This window comes from Podarcis tiliguerta, assembly GCF_965153285.1.
Source record: "Podarcis tiliguerta genome assembly, chromosome: 4".
Taxonomy (NCBI): Eukaryota; Metazoa; Chordata; class Lepidosauria; order Squamata; family Lacertidae; genus Podarcis; species Podarcis tiliguerta.
The window spans coordinates 54,748,678-54,762,905 of NC_139537.1; the positions used below are offsets into that span (position 1 = coordinate 54,748,678).

The 14,228-nt window shown below is 39.3% G+C and overlaps 1 protein-coding gene across 1 annotated transcript in view; it reads left to right on the forward strand.

Annotated features, from left to right (window-relative positions):
- Nucleotides 1-14,228, forward strand: part of TRAPPC10 (trafficking protein particle complex subunit 10) — a 44,063-nt gene that overhangs the window by 26,398 nt on the left and 3,437 nt on the right. Inside the window, exons 12-22 of the mRNA XM_083437280.1 lie at nucleotides 366-506; nucleotides 1,422-1,534; nucleotides 2,953-3,467; nucleotides 6,638-6,779; nucleotides 8,138-8,296; nucleotides 9,449-9,675; nucleotides 10,177-10,277; nucleotides 10,703-10,829; nucleotides 11,938-12,108; nucleotides 12,852-13,029; nucleotides 13,749-13,943. Of these exons, the coding sequence (XP_083293406.1) occupies nucleotides 366-506; nucleotides 1,422-1,534; nucleotides 2,953-3,467; nucleotides 6,638-6,779; nucleotides 8,138-8,296; nucleotides 9,449-9,675; nucleotides 10,177-10,277; nucleotides 10,703-10,829; nucleotides 11,938-12,108; nucleotides 12,852-13,029; nucleotides 13,749-13,943 (2,069 nt within the window). The remainder of the gene's footprint in view (nucleotides 1-365; nucleotides 507-1,421; nucleotides 1,535-2,952; nucleotides 3,468-6,637; nucleotides 6,780-8,137; nucleotides 8,297-9,448; nucleotides 9,676-10,176; nucleotides 10,278-10,702; nucleotides 10,830-11,937; nucleotides 12,109-12,851; nucleotides 13,030-13,748; nucleotides 13,944-14,228) is intronic.

Below are 14,228 nucleotides of genomic sequence, written 5' to 3' on the forward strand. Positions count from 1 at the left end.
TTGAATAGGGTATTAGTTATTTTATTACTATATATTTATCATTATTACAGCATAAAATTTACATGCCTCTTGATTGTAAAAAAAAAATCAATGCTGTTTGCAAAAAGATAAAATAAAATCGAGAAAAATTCACAGCCATACTTTAAAACATATAAAAGTTTAAATACTAAAATTGATTAAAATCACCTTGGCTTTCTAAGCATCTGGGTAGGCTTGTCTAAGCAAGGATGTTTTCAGCAGGTGCCGAAAAGAGTACAGTGATTAGTTACCTAATCTATAGTTCATGTTTGTAGCGGATGAAAGGTTTCCATTAAAAAAAAATTGTAAACTGCTTTCCCTCTCCCTGTCTGTGACATTTTCCCAAGGAAGAAGAAGAGTCCTCAAAAGGCTGAAGTCTACCTTCAAGGAGCATTGAAAACCTACCTTGCGGAGGGATGGGCATTGCTTATTACGCATACACGGAAGCAGCTAGCAGAATGCCAGAAACACCTGGGACAAGTGGAAAAGTATCCTTCAAAGCAAAGGGTATGTCTTAGGTACCTATGTGCTTTGTTGGGGAGGGTGGATAGTACAGCAGAAGGTGCACAGTACTGTCACCCAAGGATTGCACCAATAATCAATGTTTCAATTTTTCATCAGAGGTTAGCTGTTGGAGCTGCTGGGCTTTGCACATAACCGCCCTAAAGGTCCTGGCATTGCTTTTATTTATTATTTATTTCTTAATACTTATATACTACTTGATAGTAACTACATTGGAAGTGGTCCACTGACGCAGCCAGTCTTCTCTCCCTCCACCCCCTAAATCTGCTCTGGAGAGTTAGGTGAACTTCCATAAGGTTTAGAGGGGAGGAAATCCTATTGCGTGAGCAATCTTTGTTCTGCTTGCACATAACCCACTTAGCGCTATGTTAAATTACACCGCTAATGTCACATATATGCTAATAGGATCAGAACTGGCAGTGACTCTCCAGGGAAGAGAACTTGGGATCATGGTTGGTAGCTTGGTGAAAGGGTTGACCCAGTGTGTACCAGCGGCTAAAAAGACTAATTCCATGTTAGGAATAATTCTGGTTGCTTCACCTCAAGTCAAGAAGGATATTGTAGAGTTCAGGAAAGGGCAGCCAAACTGGTCACAGTTCCCTCACAGTTTGAGGAATCCTTATGAGCCTCCCAGTTTTAAGTAAACACTCCTGAGTTCCAGTTGGCAGAGGGGATGTGATTTCATCGTTGATATAATTACTACTATTAAATAATTACTAAGCAGGTTTGTTTTTAAATGTAGAATTAGGTACGGAGATTATGTGATTTTTTTTAAAAAAAATCTTTAACATGAATGAAGTATTTGTCGTTGCATCAAGGTGGCATATTATTTGTGTGTGTGTGTAGACTCCTTTCTCCACACTTCCTTAACTTCGTGCCAGCTATCTTCAAACAAGCAGTCTTTTAGCTGCTGATGATCACTTAACAGAAGAAGAGCGCAAACACTATTGCCAAGAAATACTAAATTTTGCCAAACAGCCCTCAGAAGGTGAAGGTAAGACTTTCAAGAGACACTTATTGTGAAACTTCAACTAGGCTATCTTTCTTAAGAAGTTAGGGCAGAGTGGGGAACCTTAGGCCTCTTTATCTGGCTGTCAGGACTCTGCCCAGATCACCAGACCTAACTTGGATCCTCCTTGAGGTTTTGTTTTTCCCTGGCTGGAATATGTATCCGAACTCTAATGGTGCCCCTTGCCTTGCCTTGCCGGAGGCTAGAATGGTGTGTGAAAGTATAAAACTAGCCTATTGTACAAATTATATTTGTTGCTCTGTGCTCTTTTGCCTCTGTCTTTACCCACCATGGGCACTACCCAGAATATTGCCCTGAAGGGAATGTGGCCCTCAGTCTGAGAAAGATTCACCACACCTGAGCCAGTGGCTTTTGGTTTTGAATAGCTTTTAAAGCAAGATTAGTTTCATCATCTTGTAAGATTTCAACTTGCTCCTTTTTGAAGGAATAATTTTCTATAGGTGATTCCATTTTTATTTTTTTTTTAGTTCCTTCATTTTATTACATGCTTCTGCCCTCTTCTGCCTACTATTTTGTTCAATTAATAGCTTCAGAAATTTACTAAAAGGATGCTGTGGCTTTAGGTATTGTGTGATTATACAGAGCTTGTAACATTTGCAGAATTAGGTTGCAGAGTTTAGTTTCCTGAAAATCTCAGCTTTCATTTTTATTGCACAGGTTTCTAGCCCATATGGTAGGGAAGATGTACTTGAAAGTGTGTTAAAAATGAAGCTGAGAGGGTGGCTGAATTAGATTTCTAGTAGGGAGATGGGGTTTACATAGTACTCTACATAGTTATTTGTCTCTCCCCAGGATTAGGCCAATTAGAATAAATTATGCAAAGCATATAGATAGCATATTATGCAGAATATATCGTCCAAATGTGTTTAGGTTGCAGAATTTGGTCTTTTTGACACAATTAAGCAGAAGTGATGGGCTGTATCCAGCATTAGTGATAGTCAGAGTAGACCAATTGAAATTCATGGACATGGCCAACTTAGGTCTATTAATTTCAGTGTATTTATTCCGAGTATAACTTAGTGTGTTACAACACAATATATATACTTCAGCTGGAATTCAAAGAGTACTTTTGATGAGCCCAAAGACTTGTATTATCCCTGCATTGCAGGGGGTTGGACTAGGTGATTCTTGGGGTTCCCTTCCAAGTCTGCAATGCTATTATTCCATGATTGCAGAACCTCCAGAAATGTTTCCACTCTGAGTCTGGAAATACATTGAGGCTTATGAATCTGTGCCCCTAAAGTTGTGCTGTGATTCACAAACCAAGAGTTCATGCTCTTCCTTAAGAGTTACTAGGTATTAGCTGAATGGTATCTTTGCTTTTATTACACTCATATGGTCAATAGAGTTTCACATGTATCTTATTTTATGTTTGTTTGCAGATCAGAAAGTTATACTGTCCATGCATTCCTTTGCACAGCTGAAGAATCTGCATTTTGACCCTCCTAATGCGGTGGTCCATGTGGGTGGAACACTCTCTATTGAACTGACGTTGGCAAATCAGATGCCCATCGCGGTGAAAGTGGATCAGATTGCTATTAATATCCATTTCAGCATTGAAAAAAATAGCTACCGGAAGACAGCTGAGTGGCTCACAAAACACAAGACTTCCAATGGTATTATCAGCTTTCCAAATGAGGTTGTAGGTCTCTCTCTATCAAGAAGTAGCTTGCCGATGTTGGAGTTGTATGAGATGTATGAAAGGAGCCCCTCGGATAATTCCTTGAACACAACAGGCATCATCTGCAAAAATGTGCACATGCTGTTGCGAAGGCAGGAGAGCAGCTCTTCTCTGGAAATACCCACGGGGCTAACTCTGGAGGATGGTGCCCACGTTTTAAAATGTAGCAACTTAATACTGGAACCAGGGGTCAATAACATAACTTTCAGAACCCAGGTATGTTCTTACGGAAGGCAAGCGGTAACCTGGTATTGCTCCCTTGCCTGAAATTTGCAACTCTGCTACTTCTGCTGCTTTTAGCCCCTCTCGCGCCTGGCTGGCCTTGACTTACCGTTTTTTTCACTCTATAAGACGCACCAGACCACAAGACGCACCTAGTTTTTGGAGGAGGAAAACAAGAAAAAAAAAATTCTGAATCTCAGAAGCCAGAACAGCAAGAGGGATCGCTACGCAGTGAAAGCAGCAATCCCTCTTGCTGTTCTGGCTTCTGGGATAGCTGCGCAGCCTGCATTCGCTCCATAAGACGCACACACATTTTCCCTTAATTTTTAGGAGGGAAAAAGTGAGTCTTATAGAGCAAAAAATACAGTATTTAGAAGAAAGGCTTCTAGCTGTGCCAGGATGTCTGGCTGGTTCTGTGACATGTATCTGTAGAAAATCAGGATTACTCTGAGCCAAATATCTTTTAACACATTATTTTCAGTTCTTGTCACTTCTCTAAAGTTTAAAAACTTTGAGCTGCTTAGCTGGAATTAACATTCAATCTACCGTGCTCATTGTCAAAACACTGTGCAGAAAATGGTTTTAGTCAAGCTTGCTGAGAATTAATTTGCAAGATGTTTAAAGTGATAAGCGGTCTCTTGATCATACAATAGTTTGTACCTTTAAAACTTTTAATAGCACAAAAACCCCTTCACTTCAGCTTTGTCTGGTTTGCCAGCTACGGTCAATACTGTACAGAGATAGCCTGACCACTGTAGTCCATGCATTGCCGACCTCAAGGCTGGATTACTGTAATGCGCACCATGTGATGACTGGCCTTGGGTCTGGTTCAGAAGTTCCAGTTGGTGCAGAATGCAGTAGCTCAACTTCTGATGGGAGCTTCTGGTCAAGAACATGTTACATGGTTGTTAAAACCATTGCACTGGCTGCCCATCTGCTACTGAGCCTGGTTCAAAGTTGTCATCATAATTTACAAAGCCCTGAACAAGTTAGGTCACAGCTCCATCACTGAGATCATCTGTAGGAATGTTGGTCATTTCTCAAGTTGGTGAGGCTCATTAGACTGCAAGAAGAATTCAAGTTTTTAGTGTCATGAGCCCAGCCCTGTGGAATATTCTGCCGATAGAGATTCAGCAGGCACCTTCTGTGCCATCTTTGAAAAACCTGCTGAAAATTGTTCTGTCCCACCAGGACTATGCAGGCGGTTATGAATACATCCTTAAACAATGGTTAATTGATGTCTCTTTTTAACTGTTTTGTGTGGTTTTTATTACACGGTTTTGTTTCAGTGCTGTAAACCGCTTTGATACATATTTTTAACTGACATAATGGCATGCAAATATTTTAATAAATTAATAATATCAGGGGCCTGTTCAAATGTTTCATTACTGCAGTGTCTTGAATTTCATAGGTACATGCTTTTTTAGTAGGAAAGAGTAGTGGATTGCTCACTTTTTGTCAGTAACTTGCTATATATTAGCCAATTTGTCTAAAATAGGACTAGGCTATGTATGGCCTACATGTGCTTTCCCCAGCCATTTTAGTGGAGTATGCTTGGTTGCCCTGAAGCCACTGCCATTCATGCTCAAAGCAGAGTAGGCAACAATGGCAAAGCAACTGGAGTTGGATTAAAAGTGGGTAGATGCCTCCCATAATAGACTAGACTGGTTTGAAATGCTTAAGCATTGTGCTTCTTTAGCTTTATTGTGAGTTCATGCAACTTTATTTTGAAAGAGTGCAATTAGCTGAAATCTCTGCTCCGCTGTCCTCAAGCAATGCCCATGATGTATCAGAAACCTTTCTTCAAGCATTGTGGAGCGCAAAGTGCAGGTCTTTGTTGTTCCCTTCTTCTGTTTCAGAACTTCTCTGCAAGCAAGATTGACTGAATGTACTGCGCGTATCAGAGGCCAGTGCTAGCAAGCCAAAGTTTTTGGCCAAGGGACAAAATGTATATAGCCTTTGGCAGTAGTAGGTCAAGTGGTACACCTTTCAGTAATTCGAATAGCAGTACCATTCAATTACAGGCTAGCCACCTTCTGGCTGCAGACAGGAATTGCAAATAAATGAGTTCTGTATTAATATATTACCACAAAGTTCATGAACACGTTTTAAGTGGTATTTCTACAGAGTGCTCTACAGCAACCGTAAACACAAATGTTGGCTGATGTTCTGAAAATACCACAAGCAAACATCACTTAACAGCATAGCTGAGAACAATTGTTGCTTTAGAAGTTATGTCACCTTTGATGTAAAAAATAAATAAATACATATATGAATTTGTGCCACAAAGCAGACTGCTTACCAGCATCCTTAAATAAACCACAGTTCAATATTTTTGAAGTTATTAAATAATCAACCCCCTCCCATTTTGTATAAATGGGTGCCAGTAGAAAAATAAAACTACAGTTGAATAACCTTGAAGTTACATGGTTTCTTTCTCTCACGCATACCCCAATTTGATTTTCAACCTGCTATTTTAAGACTGTGTGTTTATTATGCAAGAGTCCGTGTGTGGTGCAGTCAGTTATATAGGGGAGACATTAACTTAATAACAACACACCTCAAGCTATTGAAATGCTTGCCGTTCTATACATATAAAATCTGGATATACCAACAGCCACATGCTCATACAACTATGCAGCCCTAAACTTTTATCATTGCAATGTAGCCTGTTTTGCATGAGTATATGTTTATATTAAGAATATAGTAAATACCATTTATTCAATATTTCCTAGTGAAAATAGTCTCCAGGGGATTCAAGGTACTCACAGTATAAAAAAACCACATTTTTTAAAATAACTAAATAAAAGAATTAAGTACAGAGATAATAGTAATCAATGAGAATTTCAATGCAATTTGAAAAGCAACACACATATGCCCAAGAAAATCCATGTATCATAACTAACTCAAAGCAGACCTGTTTAAGGCCCAGCAGAGCATAATAGCAAAAGTAAAGTCTTTACCTCGTGCTGAAAAGATGTTAATGATATTTTTTCCTGTATGCAAATTATTATTATTATTGTTGTTGTTGTTGTTGTTATTCTTGTTGTTATTCTGGCTTCTACATATGTCTCCAGGTGATTTACAGATATTTGAAATGTTCTGTCAGATCACCTGGTAAAACTGAGATCCCCAAAGAATATTGTTTTTTATTTTTCTCATAGGGCAAGGATCCTGGAACATACACACTCAGGCAGTTATGCATTTCAGTGGGCAAAATGCAGTTTGCCCTTCCTCATATTTACCCAATAGTGCAGTATGATGTTTACTCTCAGGAGCCACAGCTAAAAGTGGAGCCATGTACTGGTAGGTAAAATTTGCTTGAAACTATGCGTGTTAATTTCTCTTGCTACGTGTCTAAATTAGGTACTTTCCAGTTTGAAATATATTCTGCAACTTATGAACTAATTTGGAGGACTAAATTCTCAGTATCTAGCTTGCAACAAGAGTCAAATATACAAATGCTTAACATTCTGAAATACACTATCTAATTTCAGTGTAATGTGTTTTTGCACTGCCTTGATAGTTTTATTGAAGGGCAGTCCTAGATAGCTTTTTAATAAAGTTTGTCAGCTAGCTGCCTTTGGAAATGGTTTGCTCGTAACCTTGCAGAACAGCTAGATAAATCTTGAGTAATTAGACATCCATGCACCTGGTGCTCTGGAAATAAATGTACATTACATATTTTAACTTAATGAAGCCAAGGGAAACTTTTAATTGATTTTGCTGCTGGAGCCACTGTTCTTGCCAAGTAACTTCCTACAATATCTGTTGCAATATCTGAGTACATTCTAGGTTGTGAAAAATTGTGGAACGCGTGCCTTGTCTTGCCTGGCTTTCCTCAGTTTTGGGGAGTTTGTTTTGGCCGTTTCCAATGCAGGAAACTATTGAACTTCTCATTTACTTAATCAAGGAACTTCTCAATCAAGGAAGATGCTGAAATACAGCCTTAGCTGTGGAGGCTCTTGCTGCGGAACTTGTTCCACAGCTGAATCCACCAACTGGAAAATTCTGTGTAGGGTTTTCCCTACTTAGAGGAAGTGAAGTTTGCATTTCACATAATTATGTTGATCATTAATATGCAAAAAAGGAGGGATGCTGGAGGATTCCTGTTTCCACTGGGAGTGAAGCTACCCTTTCCCCCTGCCCCTCAGAGCCATACACGGTTCAGCATACCGATTTGTGGGTTGGTCCACAATTTACAAACCAACATATGCGTAGGTCCAGCAGCACAACTGAGCATGCTGTGGTTTAGTTACTAGCTGCTCCAAGCAGCTGTATAATGTTAGAGAGAGAACGTGGCTCCCAGGCCTTGTTGCAAGGACGTTATTATTTTTCTTTTATTATAACACTGCAGATTTTCTCTATCTGACTATCTATCTATGCATGTAAACAGGACACATGGACCCAAGCCAAGATCTGGAAGCCAAGTTTCAACCATGGTTTGAACATATTTTGGCTTTCTGGCTAGCTATCAACCACAGATTCTCAGTTTGGACATAATGGCTAGCACACATTTCCTTTGCTTGCACAAAGGGAAGGGCAAAGCAGGAGCAATCTTGGTGTATAAACCAAGATTTAATCATCCATATGTAGCCATTGTGGTTGTTCTGAGACAGCAGAATTAATTGTTTCTCTTCACCACTACTTCATTTTTTTTCCAGACAGCCTTTTGGCTGGGATTCCTCAGAAGGTAAAATTTACAGTGACTACTGGCCATTATACCATAAAGAATGGAGATGCACTCCAGCTAAGTAATGCTGATGCCATGCCAATTTTGTACCATCCAGAGAGTAAAGCTGTGATTTACTCAAACACAAAGGGTATGTAGTTTCGGTATTATTATACTAATATTAGTATTTTGATGAAAGAGGGCTTCCTGCAGCCAGGATATAGAAATGCTATAGGAGCTGCATGGTAATTGTAGGTGCAAGAACTTAGCCTCCAATTTTATATTTACTTCTTAAATCTTTTTTACTATAATAGGTTTAAGCTTTTGTTGATCACAACCTCAATAAACCTGGTACAATGTAGTATGCAGAGTAGCTGCTTCTGATGTTTTAGTTCTCTGATTCTCTGCACAGCAGTCTGAAAACATATGGCAGGAAAAATATATTTGGAAGCAGTTTAATCTTTTATCAATTCTGAGCAGAGTTGTTATCCCAAGGGTTACCATATAAATTAACTTTCTCTATCTCAGCACCCTCCCTGCTAACTAATTTTTTGTTCACAGTCATAGCCATGATTCAGAAGTGTGCATCAAAACTATTCTAAGCACTTCTTTATTAGCAGCTTTCTGTTCCATGGCGTAAACATCAGTGTTTAAGAAAGGGAATTTGTTATGAGAACTTCCAAATAGGTAAAGTACTTCGAATATTCTGGCATATATCCAACTCTGCACAAGTGGAGTTCTTGTGGTGCAGGACTGGGAAACCTTTGGTCTTCTGAATGCTCCTGAACTGCAGCTCCCATCATCCTCAGCCAGCATGGCCTAATGGCTAGATATGATAGGGCTTGTAGTCCAAAACATCTGAAGAGCACCAAGTTGCGGATTCTGCTATAGAGAACTGCTTAAGAAAAGCCACTAAACAAACTGTTGTGTGCTGTCCATGTAAGTCTCTGGGTTGCATAATGACTTTGGTACAGTGGCCAAAGTCTTGAGATCATGTTTGTCTCAAAGAAAGGGCATTAGATGAATATGTTATAACACCTGCAAAAAGTTACCTAGTGGGTTAATTCAGACAAACATCAAGCCGTGATTTGTGTTAACTGTATAAGGTAAACCATGGCTTGTGTGGTTTCCTTTTTTTTCTTCATCCCTACCGAGAGTCCCCAAAAGTTACCTCACACAGTAAAACCCAGTGTGGTTTGTTGGTTTAGAGGCAATGCCACACTTTATTTTGAGGAATACCATGTGTTTGGAGTGAAGTGATTATTCTTAATTATAGTTTAATTGATATTTTATGCAATTGTAGAAAAGGCATCGGAAGCATCTCTAATGATCCAGTCGTCTGAGAAAATCACAAGCATCAGCTTACCAGTGGCTCCTGCTTATCACGTGATTGCCTTTGAACTCGAAGTCTTGTATTTACCATCAACCTCAGTAAGTGTGCTGGAGAATGAGAACCCGGTTAGCAAAGAGCTTCAGAAAAAAAGCAAAGAGGAGATGTCTTGCAATCGTATGGCTACAATTGACCAAAAAGTAAGTTGGCGTGAATAATGTAATATTATATAGCCCTGTTAAAGTAGTTACTTCCTTTGAGATGGTAAATTGATTTATTACACCCAGAATATTAGAGGAATGCTGTGTTCTTTGGGACCACAAAAGAAAGCTGTGCAGTAAAATATTGTAAAATGTAAAGATATTTTCCTCTGTGAACAAAAGCTACATCAAAAACACATTTTAACCACAGCTTTTTGTTCTTGAAATACACAAAACAGCACCTCCTGAAAAGAAGGTGATTCTTTGTAACTTCATTCCTGTTTTTGCTACCTTTCTCTAAAGCAAATTAAATGTGCCTGGTGTGCAGTGACTATAGAAATACAAGAAAATAATAATGTATAAAAAATACATTTTGTTTTATGTTCTTATTTTCCCTCCCAATAAAGGGTACACTTCTTAAGAAATATTGCAACTATTTGAAATTAGAAAAATTAAAATTTCAATAATAACCTGAATAACTTTATTCTCTCTTGCCTGCAGGTAACCATTGATTGTCCATGGTCAATTTACTCCACCATTATTGCACTTACATTCAGTATACCCTTTACAGCCAAACATTCCTTGTTATCAGCAGGCAAAAGGTAACTTTCTCAAGGTCTCTCTCTTAATTCATCATAAAGATATGTCATATTACAGCTACAGTTTACAACAATATGAATGGGCAAGGATTTTTGAACTCCTGGCCTGTTTTCTCCCTTCTTTTGTGCTTCATAAATCAATTCCATACCTGCTTACTTGAGAGTACAAATACATAGTGATATGGTAGAGTATTTTTTAATTTCACCTTTTCCAATGGGAGACTAACATAAAAACATTGAGTACAGTGGTTTGTTTAATTTAAATGTAATTTTAGCATGATTAAACAGTGCTATAAATATGTAGAGCTCTTTTTCTCTATTATTTAAGCCTTTAGCAGATAGATAGATAGATAGATCTAACAATACAATACATAACAAAGTAGGCTCTTTCCAATATTAAAAAAATATGTTTTCCTTTTTATTTTTAGGAAATACATACAGGTTTGCGTGCAAAACATGTCAGATATCTCTTTTAAGTTATCTGAGAGTAGTCTTAAAAGTTCTGGCGTCTGCACAGATTTAAGTCTTGATCCTCTAAACTCCAAAGCTGAACAGGTATGCTTGCTTTCTTTCTTTCTTTCTTTCTTTCTTTCTTTCTTTCTTTCTTTCTTTCTTTCTTTCTTTCTTTCTTATAAATAATTTTTTATTATTAAGATAATTCAACATTAATACATACACGTTACAAATATACAAACATCACATCTGTTTCTCACATCTGTTCCCTCCCCCCAACCCAAAGTGTATAGAAAAAGCATTATGAACCTCAGCTAATTGGAACTCATTGACTGTGTTTGAATGCCACACTAAACTGTTAGGAAAACATAAATGAACCTAGCTTCCTCCCTAGCTGCTTTGCTCCCATATTTTGCTCCTGCACAGCCAGGAGAAGGAGTTAGAAAGTTTCTCTTCCATTTTTGGTTACCTGGGGTTTTTCATATTCAACACCATACAAAAGAAAAAGGAGAAAAGAAAATGCGAGTCAGGTTTCAAGTCCTACACAAAAAAAATTGTGGAATAGCAATTGCTGGAGATAGTTCTGCGAAAGGAAAACCAAATAGCAGTTGGTTGCAGCCATATTGATGGAGGGAGACTTATGCACAGAATTCTCACAGCATAAACCCCAGTTTTGCTGTTCACAACCCAAATTATGCCTGCTTCCCTCCTCCTTGCTCCTTCCAGCTCATGCTGGGAGAAAACAAATCACAGCCTGCGACTTAGCAATATGTCAGAACCATGGAACATGGTTTGTTTGGTTCCAGCAATCCACAATCAATAATCCAAGAACAACTGTTGGCCATACATAATGATTTGGGAGCAAAGCAAAGCACAATCTCGGGTTTGGCTGTAACACTAAGCCAAGCCTTGTGGTTTGCTTTCTCCCAGCATCAGCCAAGAGGGCTGAAACAGACACAGTTTTGCTTGTGTGTAGTTAGCTGTCATAGCCAACCACAAGAGCTAGACATTTGTTTTAAGTAAAACCAATGTGAGGGATCCAGGGTTCTGAGCAAACTATTCAGCCTTGAGGGAAGGGGTTGCTGCATTCAGTGCTGTTGACGAATACACTGTCCACCCCTATTGAATTTTATTTTTTTTTAAGTATGTATATTCTGTTCTTTGTTAGCTAACACCAGAGTGACTATTGACAAACTCATCTCTCTTTCAGCATATCTACACTAAGCAAGCAGTATTCTTTGTATGGGAACTGAAGTGGACAAAAGAACTTCCCTCATCTTTGCAATGCCAGTTTTCAGTGAACTTCTGTTCAGCACCTTCTGAAGAGCACTCACTGTCTCTGAAGCCGTTCACTTACGAATTCCAGCTGGAAAACTTTTTTGTAAGTTTTTGCCACGCTGACAGCTAGATCAGATAGGTTGGAGATTTTCCAGAGTGGAAGCAGGCAGATTCAAGGAATCCTCATTAAAAGATTGTAGAGTGGGGGTGGGGCTTTCAAATGTTTATTTATTTATCAGTATTCATATACTCACACAATCTCAAAATGGTTTAAAGGAGTAAAAATTTAAAATTTCATATTGTAATTCTGGAATACTCGAAGGGTTGGTTTGTGCCAGGCACTTGCCACATTGAGAGCACTCGATTACTGCTTGGCAAGTGGCTCTTACTGCTTCTGCAGTGCTTAGAGCAGATTATCTGTGGATTGTCACAACTTTGTGGCATTTCTGGGCCATTGCTGGATAGTGGCTAGTGGTGTCATAGAGATTTCCGCATGACAGCAGTGCCCCATGGGACAAGCCATTCTAGATGTTACAACCTCCATGTGGCACAGTTGCCACATGATGATATTTTAGGAAGCCATCACATGTTGAATGTAATGTTTGGTACTTGTTTAGCATCAATACGATTTGGGGTTGTTTGTTTTTACGATACAGAGTTGATTTTCAGGCTTTCGCCCTAGCTTTTGTGGCTTGGTCCTATTTTTTATGGAAAAGTAGAAGACAGACTTTCTCCTCCTCTGCCAATCTCCTTTTACTGATAGATTATCTTTCCTAATCAGTTTAATTGTGGAAATGTTTAACCTTGTGTATATAATGACCATGAATATCATTGTGCTCCTGCCAGACATTATATAATGTGAAAGCTGAGATTTCCCCCCCATTGGGGGCAGAATATTGTAAAACAGGCTCGTTGTGCTCACTGGAGGTGTCGATCACCCGCCTTTCAGACCTCCTGGATGTGGACAAAGACGAGGCATTGACAGAAACTGATGGTTACTGCACAACAAAGCTAATGTATGAAGGTAGGCATCCTAATTGGACTGCATTTTGTGTGGTTTAGTCACTCAGGTCACCCAAAAGTGTATGTAGCTCTAATATCCAAAGACTTTACCCCCCCCCTCCAATTATCTTGAATTAAATCTATAGTAATTCTAGGGGACACGGGTGGCGCTGTGGGTAAAACCTCAGCACCTAGGACTTGCCGATCGCATGGTCGGCGGTTCGAATCCCCACGGCGGGGTGCGCTCCCGTCGTTCGGTCCCAGCGCCTGCCAACCTAGCAGTTCGAAAGCACCCCCGGGTGCAAGTAGATAAATATGGACCGCTTACCAGCGGGAAGGTAAACGGCGTTCCGTGTGTTGCGCTGGCTCGCCAGATGCAGCTTGTCACGCTGGCCACGTGACCCAGAAGTGTCTGTGGACAGCGCTGGCTCCCGGCCTATAGAGTGAGATGAGCGCACAACCCTAGAGTCTGGCAAGACTGGTCCGTACGGGCAGGGGTACCTTTACCTTTACCTTTAATTCTTAATCTTACAGCTATCAACAGGATTTTAAATATGTGTATGTATCTTCATCAAATCATTTTGTTTGTATGGCATCACTTGATATCTCATGAAGCTTGTATAAGGACTACATCAGACATTTTATATAGTTCCCCCATAAGTGTGGCTTATACAGTATTCAAAATGAAAAATGGGTCTCAGTAACTGTTTCCTTTTAATAGTGTTTTCTCTTTTGTTTCAGTTGTAGACAATAGTAGTAACTGGGCAGTCTGTGGGAAGAGCTCAGGGGTAATATCTATGCCAATTGCAGTTCGGGCAACCCACAAAGTGCACATGGAAGTCATGCCACTCTTTGCTGGATACCTCCCTTTTCCTGATGTTAGGCTATTTAAATACCTCCCGCACTACTCTGCTCACTCTATGCAGCTCGATGCAGGTAAGAATGTATTCCTTTCAACACTTCGTTTAAACGCCTGAAACACGGATCATCTTGAACATTTATTTAGGTGCTTATGTGAACGTTTAAAATGCATTAGAATTTTTCAGCTGAGAAAGTTGGAAAGACACGTTTATCCTGATTTTCAGCAAGAAGGGTCTCCCAGGGTGGCTTGCAGAATATCAGTAATGAGATAGTATCAGGCTTATATTTGAAAAGACACAATTCAAAAAGAAAAGGTATTGGGAGAGATGAGGAAAACAGGCACTAACACTTAATTATAGT